Genomic DNA, 20,579 nt, shown 5'->3' on the forward strand with positions numbered 1-20,579 from the left:
ACGAGGTCAGGAGATTGAGATCATCCTGGCCAACATGGTTAAGCCCCATCTCTACTAAAAATAAAAAAAATAAATTAGCTGGGTGTGGTGGCAAGCACCTGTAGTCCCAACTACTCAGGAGGCTAAGGCAGGAGAATCGCTTGAACTTGGGAGGCAGAGGTTGCAGTGAGCCAAGATCATGCCACTGTACTCCAGTCTAGGCAACAAGACCGAGACTTCGTCTCAAAAACTAAAAAAGAAAAAAAAAAAAAAAAGATCTACTGGTGAAGAAATAGAGATTCTTACCTTGGACCAGTTTGGCCTCCGGAGCTGCACCTCTGGCTTATAAAGCTTTTTGGGGGTTAATCCAAATGGCAGAACTGGGGCTGCAGGAACTCCAAATCCAAATGGGGGAGGTGGAGGCATACCCATGCCGGGTGGAGGCGGAGGAATGCCAGGGCCTCCAGGAAAAGGAGGAGGTGGAGGGATTCCAGGACCACCAGGAAGAGGGGGAGGAGGAGGTGGCATTCCTGCTCCTCCAGGCAAGGGAGGAGGTGGTGGGGGGATTCCAGCACCACCAGGCAAAGGAGGAGGTGGAGGGATGCCAGCACCCCCAGGCAAAGGAGGGGGTGGAGGGATGCTAGCACCCCCAGGCAAAGGAGGGGGTGGAGGGATGCTAGCACCCCCAGGCAAAGGAGGGGGTGGAGGGATGCTAGCACCCCCAGGTAAAGGAGGAGGTGGAGGGATGCTAGCACCCCCAGGTAAAGGAGGGGGTGGAGGGATGCTAGCACCCCCAGGCAAAGGAGGGGGTGGAGGGATGCTAGCACCCCCAGGCAAAGGAGTGGGTGGAGAGATAGCAGTGCTGCAAACGCCCCCAGGCAAAGGAGGTGGTGGTGGAGGAGGCGGAGGAACTATGGTACTACCCCCAGGAGCAGGTGGTGGTGGAATAATAGTGCCAGAGTCACCAGGTAAAGGAGGGGCAGGGGGAACAGTAGCACTGCTAGTAACAGAAGGAGCTATAGCAACAGCTGCCACAGAGAGGGAAGCCATTTCTTTCTTGGCATCTTCCAGTTCCTTTGTCAGCTTGGCAACCTACAGAAATAACATCAATGTGAGTACTTCTCACCCCACTTGAGGGACTACGGGGGCTAGAAGGAATCTGACAAATGACTTAATCCAAACTTCTCATTTTACCAATGGAGAAACTGAGAGAAGTCAGAGAGATCACATCATCCCCTAAAGTCACACTGCTTAGCAGCAGAGACAAAACTAGAATTCAGGTCTTCATGTTCTTAGTTCAGAATGCTTTGTATTAAAAAGACAATTTCAACATTTATGTTAAACTCTCCCTTGATTAGAAAATGTAAAGGTCAAGTAAATCAAATGTTCTAGTTATATAACTAATATATATGCTACACAGATGATTATATAACCATATAAGTAATCAAGTTATCAGGTATCAAAGATCATTTAAGTATTTACTACTGCACAGGGAGTGTGTAAGGATAAATCTGTGCAGAGATGACTAAACTAACAGAAAATCAGCTAATCTGTAACAGTTTAGTTTTTATTCCTAATTTATTGGAAGACTGATCACCTTCATTTTTAATGTTTTTCTGTATTTTCCATATTTTCTGTCTTATGTATTACTTACCCCCAACACAAACCAAAAACCAGTATATTATTTTTAAAATATGCACCATGTAACTAGATTGCCTATTAGTAGCTGATCCCTCCCTAGGAGTGAGATGATTGACTCCTGTTCTAAGCCATGTGCATCTTGAGGTTACAGGTCACTCTGCCTTCCCTGCTCAGACATTACCTCTCCTGTGAGCTGGGACACCTCTGCTTCTAGATCCTGTTTCTCTGTGGCAATTTGTTGCTTTTCAGAATCCAGTGCATCCTTTTCTCCCTGAAGATTTTGAAGCTTCTGCTCAAAGTCACTTTCCATCTTTTTCATTTCCACCTGTAGCTCATGTCGGGCTGTTAACTCTGAGTCCAGCTAGAGAAAAAAATGAATCAGACTCCCAGTAAGCTCTCCATCTCAGTAAGAAGCACAAGTGTTATTACCCATAATTCCCCTCACCTCCTCTTTTGCCTGGGGGTGCTGGAATCTGGCCCCCACCCCCATCTCCTGTTTCGGGCCAATAGTTGATCTACAGAGCTCACAAATTCAGGCTATGATTGGGGAAAAAAGCACCATGATTCTTAAAATCAAGATTAAAGGAGAAGGAAATCAGTTCATTTCCATAGATTCCCTATTTTTATAGTAAAAAACAAAACAAAGATTTTAAAGGTATTTAACTAGGACAGCCATGGTAGTAAAATCCCAATATTCTCTAGGATAAAAAAACCTATTAACCACAGTAGGACTCCTTAACAATTGAAGAGAAAAAGAAAACTCAAAGACATTTTCCACTTCTACTGTTCAAAGGATCCCAGTTCCTAATGTTCTAGGGTTAAGAGGCTAAAATGCCAAGCAAACCTGAGAGTCCAATCACTATTATATAAGTATCATCTGTCTTTCTTTTCCTGCCTAGTAGCCCAAGAACTGCAAACCCACCAGGAAAGCTCCTCATAATGACATCCATATCACTTTTTCTAATGACTAACCTATACTGGAATGGTTTCCCCTGGGAATTATACATCAGGTGCTAAATGCTTCCAAAATACCACAGAAAAAAAGTGTCTCACAGGTCAGAAAAATAATAATCCTCAGAGCAAGATATACTCAAACACATGTTTTTGGTCTCATATGCACCTTCTTTTCCAGCTCTGCAGCTTTGGCTTCAGATTTCTCCACCTTTGTCTTATCAATCATTTGATCTGAAAAGAGGAAGAGTCAGTAAGTAAAGCTCCCAATTCTCTTAGTCTATTTCTTTTATACCCAAGCCCTTTCAAAGAACAGTCTTTTATCTTTTTGATTATTTTTATTATCTTTCTTAATGTTCTGCACTAGACAAAGAAATGAAACTTTCAGTTAAGTTCAACATGTGATCTCTGGGTATGTGGTAAGGCTACCATGCTGGTAGCATGAAGAATGCCTATGAGTGACACTTTTGAGTTTCTGAGACCAGCAGGAGTTCCTGCAAAAGGTGTTGGTGTGTGTTTTATGTAGAAATAAACTAAAGACCTACAGATTCCTAGCAAAAATGCTGGTTATGATGTAAGAAAGGACAAAAATAGAAATATCTGGGGACTGGAAAGGTATCTTCTCTGACATTTTCACTGAAAAAAGATGCAAAATGAAAAGAAGAAGCAAAACTTGGCCGGGCGCGGTGGCTCAAGCCTGTAATCCCAGCACTTTGGGAGGCCGAGGCGGGTGGATCACGAGGTCGAGAGATCGAGACCATCCTGGTCAACATGGTGAAACCCCGTCTCTACTAAAAAAAAAAAAAATACAAAAAACTAGCTGGGCGTGGTGGTGCGTGCCTGTAATCCCAGCTACTTAGGAGGCTGAGGCAGGAGAATTGCCTGAACCCAGGAGGCGGAGGTTGCGGTGAGCTGAGATCGCACCATTGCACTCCAGCCTGGGTAACAAGATTGAAACTCCGTCTCAAAAAAAAAAAAAAAAAAAAAGCTAAACTTGGAGAAGCCAGATAGAAGAATGTGCTTACCAATTAATCCCTCAATCTCAATCTGGAGGTGCCGGCACTTGAAGTCGGGATCAGCCCCATTCTTGTGTAGAACTATTTGGGAAATACATTCTTCAATCAACTTATAGTACTGAGGTCTACAAGAAAATAAAACCGGGTCATCAAAGGAAAATCAAAATATAACTTTCAGAAGTATTCAGGACCAAGAAAACTTAACTGCTCTGACAACTGAGAGACCTGGAAAAATTTTTGTAAAGACAACACAAGTATCACTGCCATGCTAAGAAAACTTCTTTTTCCACATCAGCTACCCCATCTACCTGCCATCTGCCTCCTAGTGCCAATACTTTCCATCTAAAAATTTGGGTTTGATCCTTCCTGTGATGGATAGTGCTATTGCTAAATCTATACTTCGAGGAAACTAGAAAGAATTTAAAATTGCCACCTCTCTTTGCTATCATCTTCATCCTATTTACCTACTTCCTTCCAAAAACAGACAGGCATTTCACTTTACATACTCTGACCTCTTCCACAGGGATGCCTTTGAGTTAGATTAAAAAAAGAAGGCAACTTCCTTTATATCTGTGACTGAAGAACCCTACTCCTGGGTCTTTGTCTTTACTTTTTCCCTTTACAGAACAATCTTTGAATTTAAGGAATTCACTCTCCCCTTTTAGGCTCAAATTCAAAACTTCCATAAGCAAACCATCTTACCTGGCCTCATAGTCATTTCGGACCAAGAGTAAGTGCTGCAGGATGGAAAGGAAGTGTGGCTCTGCCTTTGAATCCTTCACTGTGTTTAAGAGAATCTGGAAGACTTCACTAAAGTCAGTGAAAAAGGGGAATAAGCTAAGGAAAACAAACATGTAGAAATGATGTTTGACAAGTGGTTTATTCAACTCTTGGAAAAGCTAGGGAAAAGTAGCAAGATACCACTTCCATTCTACTGGCTGTTCTTCCTGTAAACATCACTAGAAGCTTTAAGCTCTCTAAAACATCCTTTTGCCAAGGGACCAGTGAGTTGGGTGGTACTATACACACAGAGGATCTCTAGCAAGTACTTGGCTTGAAGATCAGGCAGTAGATAGAAACTAAGAGATAACTGCCTCAAAGTTACTTATGGAAAGTATTAACAGGTAACTAAATTACTCCTTCTGTCAGTCCAAACAGCTCTAAAATTCAGTTCTACATCTTAGTCAGCTAAGCTATCACGTTCTAGGAAGTTTACAATGATTTTGACGGCTTCCATGCTCAACAACCCTCAGATCACCTTTACTGATTTCCTTGGTCTATAATAAGGTAAGTAAAGCCAGCAGCAATAAAAATACACATGCCTTATTTAATGAGAAGACACATAAGCCTAATACTGTTTTGAGTCATCATCCCCCAAAACATTCCACACAGGGATCAGGGAACCAAATACAATGAATGTCTCATTTGTCTTGAAACGAGTCGGTAAAAGGATATTCCATCTCCATGCGAATGTCATCCAGCCGCCCCTTCAGGTCAAAGGAATCCTCTTCCCCTTGTTCATCAAACACATTTAGTTGCACTTTCATATCATCATTTTCAATCTCTCGAAGGTCCTGTTAACAACAAAAGTAGAAGTTAGGGAACCCAAAAGTATCCTATGTGGTTAGAAACCTAAGCTTTTCGCCAGGCGTGGTGGCTCACGCCTGTAATCCCAGCACTTTGGGAGGCTGAGGCGGGTGGATCACGAGGTCAAGAGATCGAGACCATCCTTGGTCAACATGGTGAAACCCCGTCTCTACTAAAAATACAAAAAATTAGCTGGGCATGTTGGCACATGCCTGTAATCCCAGCTACTCAGGAGGCTGAGGCAGGAGAATTGCCTGAACCCAGGAGGCGGAGGTTGTGGTGAGCCGAGATCGCGCCATTGCACTCCAGCCTGGGTAACAAGAGCGAAACTCCGTCTCAAAAAAAAAAAAAAAAGAAACCTAAGCTTTTCAACCTGGTTTTTAATTGAAAACCAGAGTTGTCCCAGGGATTGTTGAACCATAGAGCAGGAAGGAACCAGGCTAGCCTTTCTAATGAAGTGTAGTAACTTACCTGCAACACCTGATGTAGCCCCAAGCGCATCAATTCACTTCTGATGTGAACTCGGAAGTCAAGTTCTTCAGCTGGTGTGATGAGAGCATTAATCAGCTGTAGGCATCCAACCTAAAATGCGAAAATTCAGCAGCTATGTCAGTGCTAACTCCTGGATATCAAGAATCCATTTTCTTTACATACATTCTTAGGTCCCCAAATACAACCTGAAAGATACAATACAAAAACTCTAAAAATGACTTTTCTACTACAGCAATGAAACCTGGTTTGAGTACAGATCTAGCGAGCCCAAAACTCTAAATGATTCCAAGGATTTGACAGTGTATGTTGTTGTAGGTCTCAGTTTTCCTAGATTACAAACAGAAACCATGCCCTTTTCCATCTCATAATGAGGAAAACAGTTCATTCTTTATCTTCTTAGAGAGAAGGTTAATCATTTTCCTTTCAGAACAGATTGTGAAATGTAAAATATATAGTTGGGAGCCACTCCATGTATTCTAGTAAAAGGTCAAATGAATTTAAGTCTGAACATCTTGAATTCTATTCTTGGGCCTAGTTTCAGGGGATATACATGCCTTCAGTGCAATAGAGGTCCCACTTTTTAATCCATCCAGCAGTGGCTGGAAACGTTCCACTTCATCCATCTCAGCTCTTTCTGTCATTGCCTCCAAAACCCTTTCATTCCTGCCCAAGAGAAAGGAAAGGGAGAGAACTTTCCAGGTATTCTGACGCAGACATGTATAATGAGTAGATTACACAGGGGCACAGACCAGTTAGGGAAAAGGACATTATCAGTGTTACAGATTTCTCACGTTATTATTCTCACCACCCAGTTTCCAGAAACTGCTGAAAACTAAGGATCATCTCTTCAGAGAAATGCATTCCCTAAAACCCATCCCTAGGCTTCTATCCATAAATACTAATCAAGTCCCCTGTTCCATGAAGTATAAACTGATACAACTTTTGGAGGGGCATTTAACAGTACTAGTCAATTCTGCATGCATGTAACATAGAGTCTACTTCCAGAAATGTATCCAACATGTATGCATAAATGTGAGAGAAGATAGGCCAAGGACATTCATTGCAGTATCATCTGTAAAAATTATCACCTGGAACAGGTATAGAAATCTGCTTTAAAAAGTATCTGTAAGTACAGCAACAGAGCAATTGTTAAATGAATTATAGGGCTACATACATGCATACAGAATACTAAACAGCGACTAAAGATAATAAGGTAGATCTGTAAGTACTGACATAGAAAAAATGTCCAAGATCTACTATAAAAAGAAACAAGTTGAGAAGAATGATTTAACTTTCATTAAACCAAATCCCTCTACACTAATAAAAATCTATCCTATATATGCAGTTGGTTTTATAGGCATAAGTGACATTCCTCAGCTCTTAAGATACTATCCCTTGGGGTGGCAGATGTCTAGAATCAAGGGAATGCAATATGTGTGTCTATGCCTAGAAAACATTCTATGAGACTATATTATCCCATTAACAGTTGTTCTCTCCACAGAATCAGATTTAGCAAAGGGATGAGGCAGTTACATTTTACTTTATACACTTCTATAATGTTTGAATTTGAAAAATAACATTGTGCCACTTCTGAATTTAAAAAAATAAAACAGTAAAAAGAAACCCTCATCCTAGACAATACAGATATTAGGAGACATCTTGCTATATCTCTGATAACCAGTGGAACATTCAGGATAGCACCAATCACTTAGGAATTGTTCTTAAATGTTAAGATTCTTAGTGTTCACTTCTGGGAAGAAATACAATCTTACCTAGTATTTATGACCAAGGGGACACCCAATCAACTCAATTGTCCTCTAAACTAAGAAAACGATAAAACTGAAAATGAAGAAGAAAAATGATTCCAGTCACATACATGTCCTCTGGTTGTGGTAGAATACAAAGAGCAGATAGCAGCTTAGCTGCATCAATCATCATGTTGGGAACAGCAGGATCCATGGCTCTGACCAGCAGTAGGATTCCTTCTTCTGTCTCCAACATGGTCTTGATTCCAAACTAGCAGGGCCAAGAACAAAGAAAGGAGTAATGAAAGATGACAGCATCTAATGGGGGACAAGTTTAGGGGTTGTTACGGGTTGAATGGTAGTCTCTCAAATTCATATGCTGAAGTCCTGACCCCCAGCACCTCAAAACGTAACCTCATCTGGAAAAATACTCGTTGCAAACTAGTCAAGCTATAATGAAGTCATGCTGGAGTAGAATGGGTCCGTAATCCAATATGGCCAGTGTCCTTATAAAAATAGGAAATTTGGATATGGATACATACAGAGGGAGAACATCATGTGATCACACAGGCAGAGATCAGGATGATGCATCTACAAGATAAGGAGTGCTGAAGATTGCCAGCAAGCTACCGGAAACTAGAAGGGGTATGGAGCACATGATCACACACAGCCTTCAGAAGAACCAACACTGCTGATACCTTAGATTTTGGAATTCTATCCTCTTGAATTGTGAGATAATAAATTTCTGTTGTTTAAGACACCTAATTTTGTGGTACACTAGCAAACTAATACAGGGTAGAATACTTTTCCCAAAATAATTAAGAGATGAACATACCAAAATAATTTTCTAGGAGACACAAAATAATTCTATGTCTTCCGAGAATAAAAGTTTCTGACTTTTATGTTTCTTGTTAATTCTCTCCTTCCTAATCGAATGGAATAAGTTAATTATAATAAAATTAAACAGTGAAGAGGACAGATGTGCACTTAGAGGCACATGATTGTGGGCTCCCTGGGTTGAATTACTAAACAGACAAAAAGAAGATAAAAAAATTCTAAAGTAGAAACAGTCTAGAAGAAAAAAGACACAGAAAATAAAGTAAATCTTCCAAAAACAATTATTACAGGTCAGGAAATTCAAGAATTAGCAAAAGAAAGTAAAGAAAGAGAAACAAAATTGAGCCTGTTCTCTGCAACAGAAGTTAGAACTGAGAAAAAAATGTCCATAGAAGCATGTCTGCGTGGTAATGAAAAACAGTTATGAAGCCAAGTACAGTGGCTCATGCCTGTAATCCCAGAACTTTGGGAGGCCAAGGCGGGCAAATCACCTGAGGGCAAGAGTTCAAAACCAGCCTGCCCAACATAGTGAAACTCCGTCTCTACTAAAAACAAAACATTAGCTAGGTGTGGTGGCATGTGCCTGTACAGGAGGTGGAGGTTGCAGTGAGCCAAGACTGCGCCACTGCACTCCAGCCTGGACGACAGAGTGAGACTCTGTCTCAGAAAAAAAGAAAAACAGTTGATACTAAAAGAGAAAGCTAGAAGTCTTGAACCTCATATTCTTAGCTCCTATTTTGAGTTTGCCAATAGAAGAGAAAGAGGAGGGATCCAGATGGGGTTTGGAATGAGAATGAAAAGAATCTCACCTTGTTGTTCATAAAAGCTTTCAAGCAACGAATGATCTCATGCTTGTTCCGGCTATCGTAACTCCTGTACATAGAACACATCATCAGTGAGGTCCCTTTATTCTCTACCACTTTCCCATTTTTAATCTTGCAAACAAGGTTCTTAGGAATAATAACCTCAACTAGTAGCTGAGTAAATTCTAGCACATGGCACTTTGCCCAGAAACACTGATGAAAATAGGTAACTAAAGAGGGATCCTCACCATCAAAGAAGTTTGGCTGATCCTCTTGTAATCCAGGAATTTAGTATTACATTAAAACCTTCCTTTTAACTCTCTCTAGGCTCCTAAGTGCTAAATTCTATCAGGATAACATCCCATCTATTGCTGTTTGCCTCGCTACTTCACAGGTTTCAGCTCTGAGAAGGTATATACAGGTCTTGGCCTTGTATTATTTTGTGTCAGAAAGAATCCAGGAAGTATTTTGCTTCAGGCTGGCTTCAAGGTAGCCTAAGACAGTGTAAGATACACCTAAAAATTATTCCAACCTTGAAGATTGCCACAATACTAGTCCCAAGTATATTGTAAGACTTCCAAATGGATATGACCCAGACCAGATTACAGGGCAGCACTAAATCAGATTTTATTTCCAGATTGAAAAAGAACCAGTGCTGGGAGACTAATAATATTATGCAGTATATATTAGAGTTATTCAACATGAAATTTAAGTTCCTCCTCCCTTTCCTGTATCTATAATCATCATTCATCCTCTAGTCACCACTATGATAAACCTTTTCTCAGCTAACAGTACATTCCCCTAGCCCAAAACTTTACATTTAACTGCTATTTTCTCCTTCAGAGCAAATAGCCAAGTCCCCTATGACCTTCCAAGTAGAAGCTGCAAAGATCTGGAAGTCCTTACCCAGCAGTCTCTTCCTTCTCATCATGAAGTCGTTTAAGAATGTCCAATAAGGAGGCCAAGCCTTCAGCACCAAATGTTTGTACCCAACTGTAAGGAACAGACAGAGACAATGCAATATCAAATCAATAAATACTTATTTGCCAAACAAAGTTTATCCTGACAACTTTCTACTTCTAATTCAGACTATTCTCATACTTCACCGGCTCCTTTGATCTTCAGTCACCACCAATGAGCTCCAACATTGGGCTCCTACTCCTGTTATCTCCTCAGAATCCTCACCTGACAGGGTTATTGTTGAGAGAGACACGAAGGGACTCCAGGCAGCTGAGCAGAGGCATATCCCGCAAGCCTGACCTCAACTCCTGAATATACATCATGGCAGATTTAGAGCTCTCCTTCTGACTCATACCCTGGACAGAAGGCATAGATACAGATTAGTAACAGTGGACCCAGTCATAAATTAGGGACTAGTATTAGTCAATAGAGTTTATATTTTGTTTTTATTTTTAATTTTCAGTAGAGACAAGGTCTCACCATGTTACCCAGCCTGGTTTCAAAACTCATGGGCTCAAGGGATCTTCCTGCCTCAGCTTCCCAAAGTACTGAGATTACAGGAGTGAGCCACCACATCGGGCCAAGTTTATCAGGGCAGATACCCATCACACATACTACCAAAATATGTGAGACTTAAAACTGCCTATCTCATTCCCTATATTTACATACTTCATGAAGATTTAACCAGGCAAAAAGTGTGGAAGAACAGTAATTCAATAAGACAGTAAAAAGTAATTGGGTTTATATAGTGGAGTGAAACAGAATTGATGCAGACATAAAATGCTACATAAAACTGGCAAAACAAACAGGTCCAAGACAAGGGCACAGTCTCCCATGTCATGGACACCTGCCCCAGGACTCACAGCCTTGGAAGTATACAAATACTGGGACACCATCTCCCTCTTGATGATGATGTCCTTCTCCCTCAAAGGTTGCTGTTTCTCCTCATTCAGATTCATATCCAGCTAGGAGAGGGCGAAAAAAGAGAAAAAACAAAATTGTCTCAAATTCCTTATACATTTTGTGTTTAACATTAGTATACTTAGTGAAGAGTTGTGCATATACAATGCTTATTGAGTAAATAAATTCTTGATCCCTAGAAATTTAAGCTATTACAGCTGATGAAAATTCCTCAAGGATAAGTATAGTTAACATTTTAGTATAAATCTCTACAGACATTTTAATACATATTTTATCTCTAAGAAAAATGGTCTCAATATAAATGAAAAATTTCTTCTGTATCATTGGAAGAAAACCACAGATAATGTTTTTTGCATCAAGGACGGACCTTAAAAATCTCTTCAGACTGAAGCACTGGATGACTGACATAATCCAAACACCTGCAAAATCAACTGCACCAACTCTAGGGTCTATAAACCCATTATCCCTGGTTAATTCAGTCCCTGTACAAACTCCTTTCCCATGAAGAAAGAACTGGAAACTCTATGATAAAGCAGAGGTCCCTTAACAGACATAATCTGATGTATGTTTGGGGAAAGGTTCTGCTTGATACTTCTACATGCGTAACAACCATGTGTCCAAACCTAGTACCTTGGAGGGCACAAATTTAGCCCTAATAATTCCAGAATGTTATTTGAATTGAGGAAAACATGGGGTGGAGGGATCTGTTCTGTTTCTTCTGCAAGTAGCAAAATTAATTTGAAGATTTTGGAACTTAATTCCCGGTGCTTTTTCCTTTTGAGTTGAAGTCTTGCTTTGTTACCCAGGCTGGAGTCCAATGGTGCAATCTCAGCTGACTGTAACGTCCACCTCCCAGGTTCAAGTGATTCTCCTGCCTCAATCTCACAAGTAGCTGGGATTACAGGTGCCTGCCACCACGCCCAGCTAATTTTTGTATTTTTAGTAGACAGGGTTTTACCATGTTGGCCAGGCTGGTCTTGAACTCCTGACCTCATGATCCGCCCACCTCAGCCTCCCAAAGTGCTGGGATTATAGGTGTGAGCCACCATGCCCGGCCAGGTGCTTTTTTCCTCTTGCAGATAAACTGAACATCGAAGTTACAAAAAGGTGGCCCTCAAGTTAAATCAAACCCAAAGATAAAATGTTTCACTTGGCTAGCTCAACACTTTTAATTTGGGGGACCTTACATAAAAATACAGATCTCTAGTAAAACAGTACCAGAGGATGCAACCATCAAATTTCATGTTGTGGGAAACTCTACAGGTCAAATGGTTTCTTCGGCAAGTTTTTTTAAATATGTACCAATAGTAAGGATAAAAAGAAAAAGTGGGCTGAGTGCAGTGACTCACGCCTGTAATCCCAGCACTTTGGGAGGCCGAGGCAGGTGGATCATGAGGTCAGGAGTTCAAGACCAGCCTGGCCAACATGATGAAATCCACCACTACTCAAAACCCAAAAATTAGCAGGGCATGATGCTGTGCACCTGTACTCCCAGGTACTCAGGAGGCTGAGGCAGGAGAATTGCTTGAACCCAGGAGGCAGAGGTTGCTGTGAACTGAGACCACACTACTGTACTCCATTTTAGGTGACAGAGCAAGACTCCATCTCAAAAAAAAAAAAAGGAAGGGAAACCTATAGTTTAAATGAAAATTGAGAGTATCAGTACAGTGGACTATATTTGGAATTGTGATTTGAACAAACCGGTTTTTCAAAAATGACCTGCCCAGCACAGTGGCTCATGCCTATAATCCCAGCACTTTGGGAGATCAAGGAGGGCGGATCACAAGGTCAGGAGTTTGAGCTCAGCCTGGCCAAGAGAACAGCCTGACCAATATGGTGAAACCCTATCTCTACTAAAGATACAAATATTAGCTGGGCATGGTGGTGGGCACCTGTAATCCCAGCTACTCAGGAGGCTGAGGCAGGAGAATCGCTTGAACCCAGAAGGCAGAGGCTGCAGTAAGCCAAGACTGCACCACTGCACTCCAGCTTGGGCGACACAGCAAGACTCTGACTCAAAAAAAAAAAAAAAGAAAAGAACTAACTGAGGAAATTCAAATAGCTAGGATATTTGATGTTATTCAAGATTTATTGTTTTTTTCCTAAATTACAGATTTTTAACTTCTTTTGAAAAATAGAAATATCTGGCACTACTAGGCAAGCATTTCCAACTGGAATGCCACCACCTACTAGACCGGAGTGTGGCTGGCTTTTCTAACAAAAATACCAAAGCCTCTCTTCAATTTGCCACATTCCCTACTTATTTGGCCATCTTCTATCTAGCTTGCTTACCCCTTATTTATACTACCTGCCTGGCCCAAGAGGCATCTAAACTTGCAATTCAAGGCCAAGAGATTATCTTGACATATCATACTCTTAAGACTTTTTTTTTTTTTTTTGAGATGGAGTTTCTCTCTTGTTACCTAGGCTGGAGTGCAATGGCGCGATCTCGGCTCACCGCAACCTCTGCCTCCTGGGTTCAGGCAATTCTCCTGCCTCAGCCTCCTGAGTAGCTGGGATTACAGGCACGCACCACCATGCCCAGCTAATTTTTTGTATTTTTAGTAGAGACGGGGTTTCACCATGTTGACCAGGATGGTCTCGATCTCTTGACCTTGTGATCCACCCGCCTCGGCCTCCCAAAGTGCTGGGATTACAGGTGTGAGCCACTGCGCCCGGCCATACTCTTAAGACTCTTAATCACTTGGAATATTAAGAGACAAACTAAAAGACTCATTAAAAAAAAATAACACTAGTACCAGTTGAGTGTTTACTATGTACCAGGCCCTGTGCTAAGGATTTTAAACCTATGCTTTTAAGTAAGGTACACCTGCAACTAGTCTCTATTTGAATCTGAGATCACATATCCATGCAAAATACAGGTCTTATGAAATCCTGTATTCATCAAAACTTTCCAAGACTTACCACTAATGGACACTCACTGAATGTCCTCCTTATTCGGTATTCCTCACTGAGGACAGCGAAGTAAGTTACATGCACATATACTTCATTACTTAGCTCACTTCAGACACAATCTTTAAAGGTCTTCTAGCAATTCTAAGTATTTTCTTTCCAGTTTCACCACTAAATCAGCAAATAATATTCCATCCTCAGTTTCTCCTTTATACAGAGTTTGTTTTGAATACTTCGACACTCTATCTGCTCTGGCTTAACCCAAAGGTGGTTTCCATATTACCATCTTTGGTACACAGGGTGAGATGGCCCACTATGTCTTTGTGGCTAAAGTGTTGCTGGGCAGAAGGACATTAACAAGATGGTGACTAAGCCGGGCACGGTGGCTCAAGCCTGTAATCCCAGCACTTTGGGAGGCTGAGGCGGGTGGATCACGAGGTCGAGAGATCGAGACCATCCTGGTCAACATGGTGAAACCCCGTCTCTACTAAAAATACAAAAAATTAGCTGGGCATGGTGGCACGTGCCTGTAATCCCAGCTACTCAGGAGGCTGAGGCAGGAGAATTGCCTGAACCCAGGAGGCGGAGGTTGCGGTGAGCCGAGATCGCACCATTGCACTCCAGCCTGGGTAACAAGAGTGAAACTCCGTCTCAAAAAAAAAAAACAAAAAACAAAAACAACAACAACAAAAAAAACAAGATGGTGACTGGATGTTTCCAAGCACAGATTCCAATCTTATGAACTGGTATTTGTATATTTAGTCCCTAATTATGGTATGATAGGGTTAACATTTTAAAAGTTCCATGTTAAGCCTGGAATTCTTTGTAATAAAGGGCTAGCTAGGGGACTATGCACAAAAAAGAGCCAACCATGGTCATAAATGCACAGGAAGAAGCAACATTTTGGGAATGGAAAACTTACCAGCATCTGTTCAAAGAGAACCAGAACTTGTTCATCTGAAACATCTTGCAATGACTGTGCTGTAGGATCATCCCCATATGATGCAGAAGAATTTCTATGAGCAGAATTGGGCTTTTCCTTCTCCTTCTTAATTCTCATGCTGGTAAATCTCTCCAGCTGAGAAAGAGAAAAAAGCATTAGCAGTGATCCATTTTGACTTACAAAACAAACCACACAGCAAATTCTTTACCCCTTTAACCTCTTACACATGCATGGTTCCTCTGGTTCACGAGCAGTTCAAGACTCTTCTGACATGAAAAGAAGAAATCAGTCTTCCTCCTATCTAACTTAGCATACTGACCCTGTACTCTCATCTATGTTCAAAGAGGACCAAAGCATTAAGATTTCAAACCTCTTTAAAATAGAAGAAACATTGTTCTTGATCTCCCCTGCCATTTCTAAGCCTTGTAGCAGTACAGAACTGAAAGCCTCTCATGACAGAGTTTTATCAATAAAATGCTCTTTGTTTTCTTCTAGCTACCCAATAATAAATGTGGCTAGGACCCCAGAGGATGCCTCCCTTCAGGAAGTATTACCATAGATTTTAATAGATACAAGCCACATAGGATAAATTTATCCTTAAAATCAGGATCCATTCCTTTCTCTTTAATTTGTACACTCCACAGCACTTGTGTGATGTAGGCAGCAAAAGTTCAATATCTATTCTTCAAAATCCCCTTTCCATGACATCCAGTCAGCAAAGAATACAATGTACTTCAGGGGTATATATGCCATCTCTCTGCCAAACAAATGCTAACAAACCATTCCTCAAATCTCAAATACTGATGCTCAAATCAAAGAGTCACCAATAAGCTACAGCCTATCAGCTCTCCCTGTTTGAAAATAATTGTTAATTATCTGTAAGTATTATAGGGCTTCAAGTGATATGAGTGGCATTCAGACTGCAAGTCAGCTTGGAGTTTAAAGAGCATGCCTAACTTAAGAAGACAATGAACGTCCAGGAAAATGCATGCAATGGGCCAAACACAGAGTAAAGAGTTAGGAAAAAAGCCTTGAGATACTCTGAGTAGAAGCCATATCACCATTACAAGTTACAGAAAGTCAAAGTTATAGAAACTGGTAAATATCACAGTGTAGGCAATGAGCTAGAACATGCACATGCCAAACAAAACGTCCTTACCTCATCCGCCATGAGCCGCTTCAGAGTCTAGGAACAGGAAAAAGGAAGGAGAAGAAAGAAGAGAAATCAGTGAAGTACCAGGAAACCTCTGAAACACCACACGGGTTGGGGAAAAAAGGGAGATAAGTTGAAAGGCTCTAGGCTACTTTCCACAAGCTAATGATTTCTGTGGAAGGAGTCCTTAGCACATTCCCTCAAGTAAGGAGCAGGAAGACTTTTAAGGTCACTAACATATGACTCTTAAGAAGGAAAAAAAAAAAAAAGAAGATGCAGAACTAAACAGAATCTAAAGTTGATGATCGACACATGTATAAGAAATGCTCCACTTCATAGTAAACAAGGCAATGCGAATTAAAAACACAGCAAGATATTAATTCACACTCCCAAGACTAGAAAAAGTTTTCATGTTCATTTAATCACACACCAACAGGAACTCCTGGTGGTACTGTAAAATGCTATGGCCACTTTGGAAAACAGTAAGGCATTATTCAGTAAAGTTAAATATGCACACGTAGTACAATACAAGCAAAAAATGTCTATGTATCTACCCTGCTGAATTGTGCACATATGTAGTGGAATGTGTATACCAAGAATGTTCATAATAACACAATAACATTTGTAAAACAGAGAACAATGCAAATGGCCATCAAGAGTAGAATGGGCTTTCTGATCTGCCACTGGATGTATTGGAACCACCACCAAAACACAGATTTTCACAAAAATCCTTACGGGGGACCAGGCACAGTGGTGTACACCTATAATCCCAGCACTTTGGGAGGGCAAGGTGGGCAATCGCCTAAGGTCAGGAGTTCAAGACCAGCCTGGCCAACATGGCAAAACCCCCGTCTCTCCTAAAAGTACAAAAATTAGCCAGGTGTGGTGGCAGGTGCCTGTAATCCCAGCTACTCAGGCTGAGGCAGGAGAATAGCTTGAACCTGGGAGGTGGAGGTTGCAGTGAGCTGAGATTGCACTACTCACTCCAGTCTGGGTAACAAGAGTGAGACTCCATTTCAAAAAAAAAAATCCTTATGGGGAAGGCCATCACTCTTGAGGTTGAACCTTTGGATACAGCAGTACGTGTAAAAGCCAAGATCCAAGATAAGGAAGAATTCCTTTTGACCCGTAAAGACTGATCTTTGCTGGCAAGCAATTAGAAGGGGATGTGTTTTGACTGACTACAGCATTCAAAAGGAGTCCGCTCTTCATCTTGTGTTGAGACTTAGTGGTGGGACTACGAAAAAGTTTTACACTACTCCCAGGAAGAAAAAGCAAGAGAAAGAAGGTGAAGCTGGCTGTCTGGAAATACCCTAAGGCCAATGAGAATGGCAAAAGTAGTCACCTTCGTTGGGAGTGTCCTTCAGATGGATGTTGTGCTACAGTGTTTATGGCTGGCCACTCTGACAGATATTACTGTGACAAAAGTTGTCTGGCTTATTGCTTCAACAAACCAGAAGACAAATAATTGTGTATGAGTTAATGAGTGATGTGAACTAAAAGAGCAGAGTGGACAAATTGGTACATTAGTACAAGGAAAGCAATTTCACAGAGAAAGTGAATGAACTTACAGCTATCGATAAACATAATATTGAATTATTTTATTAATATTCAGTTTAAAAACATGTAGCACTATATTACTTGGGATGTAAAATTATTACATAAATGGAATAATTACCATAAATGTCAAAACAGTGGTTGCTTGGGATGGGGGGGTTGTGACTGAGGAAGGGGACAAAGCAGCTTTTGGGGCGTTTACAATATTCTGTCTCTTGACATGAATCACACAACTGTCCAGTTTATAATTATTCTGTATGTTTTACATTCTCTTCTGTATACATATTATACTTTACCCCGTTCGCCACCACCCCAAAAAAAGTCTAAATGAGCAAGTCTGGGAAAGTGGAAATTTTTCTTCATCCTGCCTAATTTTAAACAATATTTCTTTTTCATTAATGTCCTTAGAAGAGTATAGTAAATCTCTTTCTCTCTGTCTTTTTTTTTTTAAAGGTGGGGTCTCCCTGTGTTGCCCAGGCTGGTCTCAAACCCCTGGGCTGAAGTTATCTGCCCACTTCAGCCTCCTGAGTAGCTGGGATTTCAGGTGCATACCACTACACCCACTTGGTAAATGCTTCTTGACTAACCCTCCCCAACTAATGAAAAACTAGTTCCATTTCTGCCACAAAGCTATTTTTCCTCTTCCACGGACAAGAAAAATTGACAATACTATGTTCATGTTCCCCATAGCACACAATTCCATTAAATCCAGTGTAAACTGTGAATCTATACTTGGTCCATTTTCCACCAACCTGGTGCTTTTGAAATAAAACAAACTTTGACGTCCATGGTCCACAACAGCTTCTACTGGCTGAGGGATAATCACTTACCCCAAACCATGAGAATCTTGCCATGAAAAAGTGTCCACGGAATGTACAGTTATTTCATGTGTTCTGATTATGAGAAGCAAAGCAGAAGGATGATAAGGCAGAAAGCACCACCCAAAATGACCAACAACGCAGTTCCTTTTGTCACTACCCTAAGTCCCTTGGCATACAGAAGGTGAAACAAGCACAAAAAGGATGAGTGCATACAAATTTGGTTTACTGTAGCCCAGGTTAAACTTATTTTCTCTCAGAGCAATTGCTTTCAAAATTTTGTCCCCCAAACTCAATGAGTTCCCTCCGAACCAAGCAATAAGCAATCAACTCTGGGAGGAATGTAATGTAGATAATAGAATCTGGGTCTAAAGAATTAATGGCAGACGAACTGGTCATAGCTGCAGCTGAAGTTAAAAAAAAAAAAAAAAAATGGTGGTGGTGGGGTGGGGAACCAGGAACCTATTCTTTCTGCCTACAGACTCAATTCATCTCTCTTCCATCCATGTCTTCTAGCACTAAGTTCACACCAGTATTGTCTCCTGTTTGATTTATTCTAACAGCCTACTAACTGATCTCCCTGCCTTCAGTCCCATCTGCCCCATACCGCATCCATTCTCCATACTATATCCAAGAGTAATCTTTCTGAAATGCCAAGCTGTCCATGTTATTTCCCCATTTAAAAGCCTTCAATAGCTCTCCACTGCCCTATGTTGAAATCCAAATTCTTGTGCATGACATATGACTCTCCTAGCTTTTCCCCACAGCCTCATCTCTCAGCAAACCCTCCACCTCAAACTCCATCTTCATCTCCAAATAGATGACACCGTCTCAACACTCTAAACTTGCCCTTGGCTGCTGCCTCCTCAGCCTTGATTGTGCTTTCAAGGCTAACTCCAACAGGCCCTATAGAATGATCCCTCTTCTAAATGGTTATGTACCTTTCCTTGTATTTCCACAGTAATAGGTACTTGCCTGCCTCACAGCACTAAAAATGGATTACAATTCTCTTTTGATGTCTGTTTCCTTACCCCTTTCCAGACTAAGTTACTTGATGGCAGAGCCTGAAACTTAAGACATTATATCTCTTATGAACAAATACTATATAATTTAGGGTTGCTATCCTAAAATGTCAATCCCTGGAGAAACCCTCCAAGTCTACTCTACCTCTTCATTATATTAATGAAGAGACTAAAGCCCAGCCAGGTGAAGTAAATCACTGAGGTCACATAAGAGATTGAGATGGATATGAAACTCAGGCATCCAGACTCCAAAGCCACCAAATCTTTGCATTCCCCAAATTCTTCTGCCTTTTTCCTATTCAATGTCCACTAAGTCTTGCCTTTAGATAGAAAAGAAAGGAAGGGAGATTTTCTTCTTTATAAGAAGGAAGATGCCAGTTTCCCTTGCTTTCCTGGAGGATCATCAGAAACAGATTTTATCCTTTAAAACAAAAATTATCCGCCAGACACAGTGGGTCAAGCCTCTCAGTACTTTGGGAGGCCGAGGTGGGCATATCATGAGGTCAGGAGTTCAAGACCAGCCTAACCAACATGGTGAAATCCTGTCTCTACTAAAAATACAAAAATTAGCCAGGCATGGTGGCTCACATCTGTAATCCTAGCTTCTCAGGACACTGAGGCAGGAGAATCGCTTCAACCCGGGAGGCGGAGGTTGCAGTGAGCCAAGATCGTGTCTGGGTAACAAGAACAAGACTCCTTCTCCAAAAAAAAAAAAAAAAAAAAAATTATCCACGTTTTAGTGTTCAATTTAGGGAAGCACATAATCTATGAATGAAAAAAGCTGCATTTCCTCAGCTACTCCATCAGAGGGCAGCAACAACCAACAAAGTGAATCACAGTCAGTACAGGTAAAACTCTTAGAATCCAATAGAACACTAAAACAGCAAGCTCAATTATTAAAATAGAAACATGCTGCTACAGTATATTAAGAGTACATTGCTTAGTTAGTTAATACTATGTGTGTTCTTTTTACAGATTCTATGTATACTATGTTGGCAAACAGTTTTGTTCAGTAGTCATTTTTAAATTGTATTATTAGTTATGTGCATTCTCTGAAATGTAGAATAAACTCCTAGATCATGACAAGTAAAAAAAAAAAAAAAAAAAATCTAAAAAATAGTTGAGTCCAAGAAGATAAATGCTACTGGAGCTTTATTTATGCAATATGTCTCAGATGTCCAAGCTTTTTAAAATTAAGTCTCTCATCATCCTACCTACCTCACTTTTATCAATCTCCTTGT

General features: G+C 40.8%; 1 protein-coding gene across 1 annotated transcript in view; it reads right to left on the reverse strand.

The window, feature by feature from the left end:
- The window catches only part of DIAPH1 (diaphanous related formin 1), a 101,066-nt gene that overhangs the window by 51,387 nt on the left and 29,100 nt on the right, over positions 1-20,579 (reverse strand). Inside the window, exons 2-16 of the mRNA XM_074380862.1 lie at positions 15,948-15,974; positions 14,768-14,923; positions 10,875-10,976; positions 10,237-10,367; positions 9,958-10,044; positions 9,058-9,121; positions 7,543-7,682; positions 6,221-6,329; positions 5,646-5,756; positions 5,043-5,161; positions 4,290-4,406; positions 3,597-3,712; positions 2,741-2,805; positions 1,802-1,981; positions 286-1,071 (exon numbers count right to left, since the gene is read on the reverse strand). Coding sequence (XP_074236963.1) covers positions 286-1,071; positions 1,802-1,981; positions 2,741-2,805; positions 3,597-3,712; positions 4,290-4,406; positions 5,043-5,161; positions 5,646-5,756; positions 6,221-6,329; positions 7,543-7,682; positions 9,058-9,121; positions 9,958-10,044; positions 10,237-10,367; positions 10,875-10,976; positions 14,768-14,923; positions 15,948-15,974 — 2,310 coding nt within the window. The remainder of the gene's footprint in view (positions 1-285; positions 1,072-1,801; positions 1,982-2,740; positions 2,806-3,596; positions 3,713-4,289; positions 4,407-5,042; positions 5,162-5,645; positions 5,757-6,220; positions 6,330-7,542; positions 7,683-9,057; positions 9,122-9,957; positions 10,045-10,236; positions 10,368-10,874; positions 10,977-14,767; positions 14,924-15,947; positions 15,975-20,579) is intronic.

Source organism: Saimiri boliviensis, chromosome 1, assembly GCF_048565385.1.
Source record: "Saimiri boliviensis isolate mSaiBol1 chromosome 1, mSaiBol1.pri, whole genome shotgun sequence".
Classification (NCBI taxonomy): Eukaryota; Metazoa; Chordata; class Mammalia; order Primates; family Cebidae; genus Saimiri; species Saimiri boliviensis.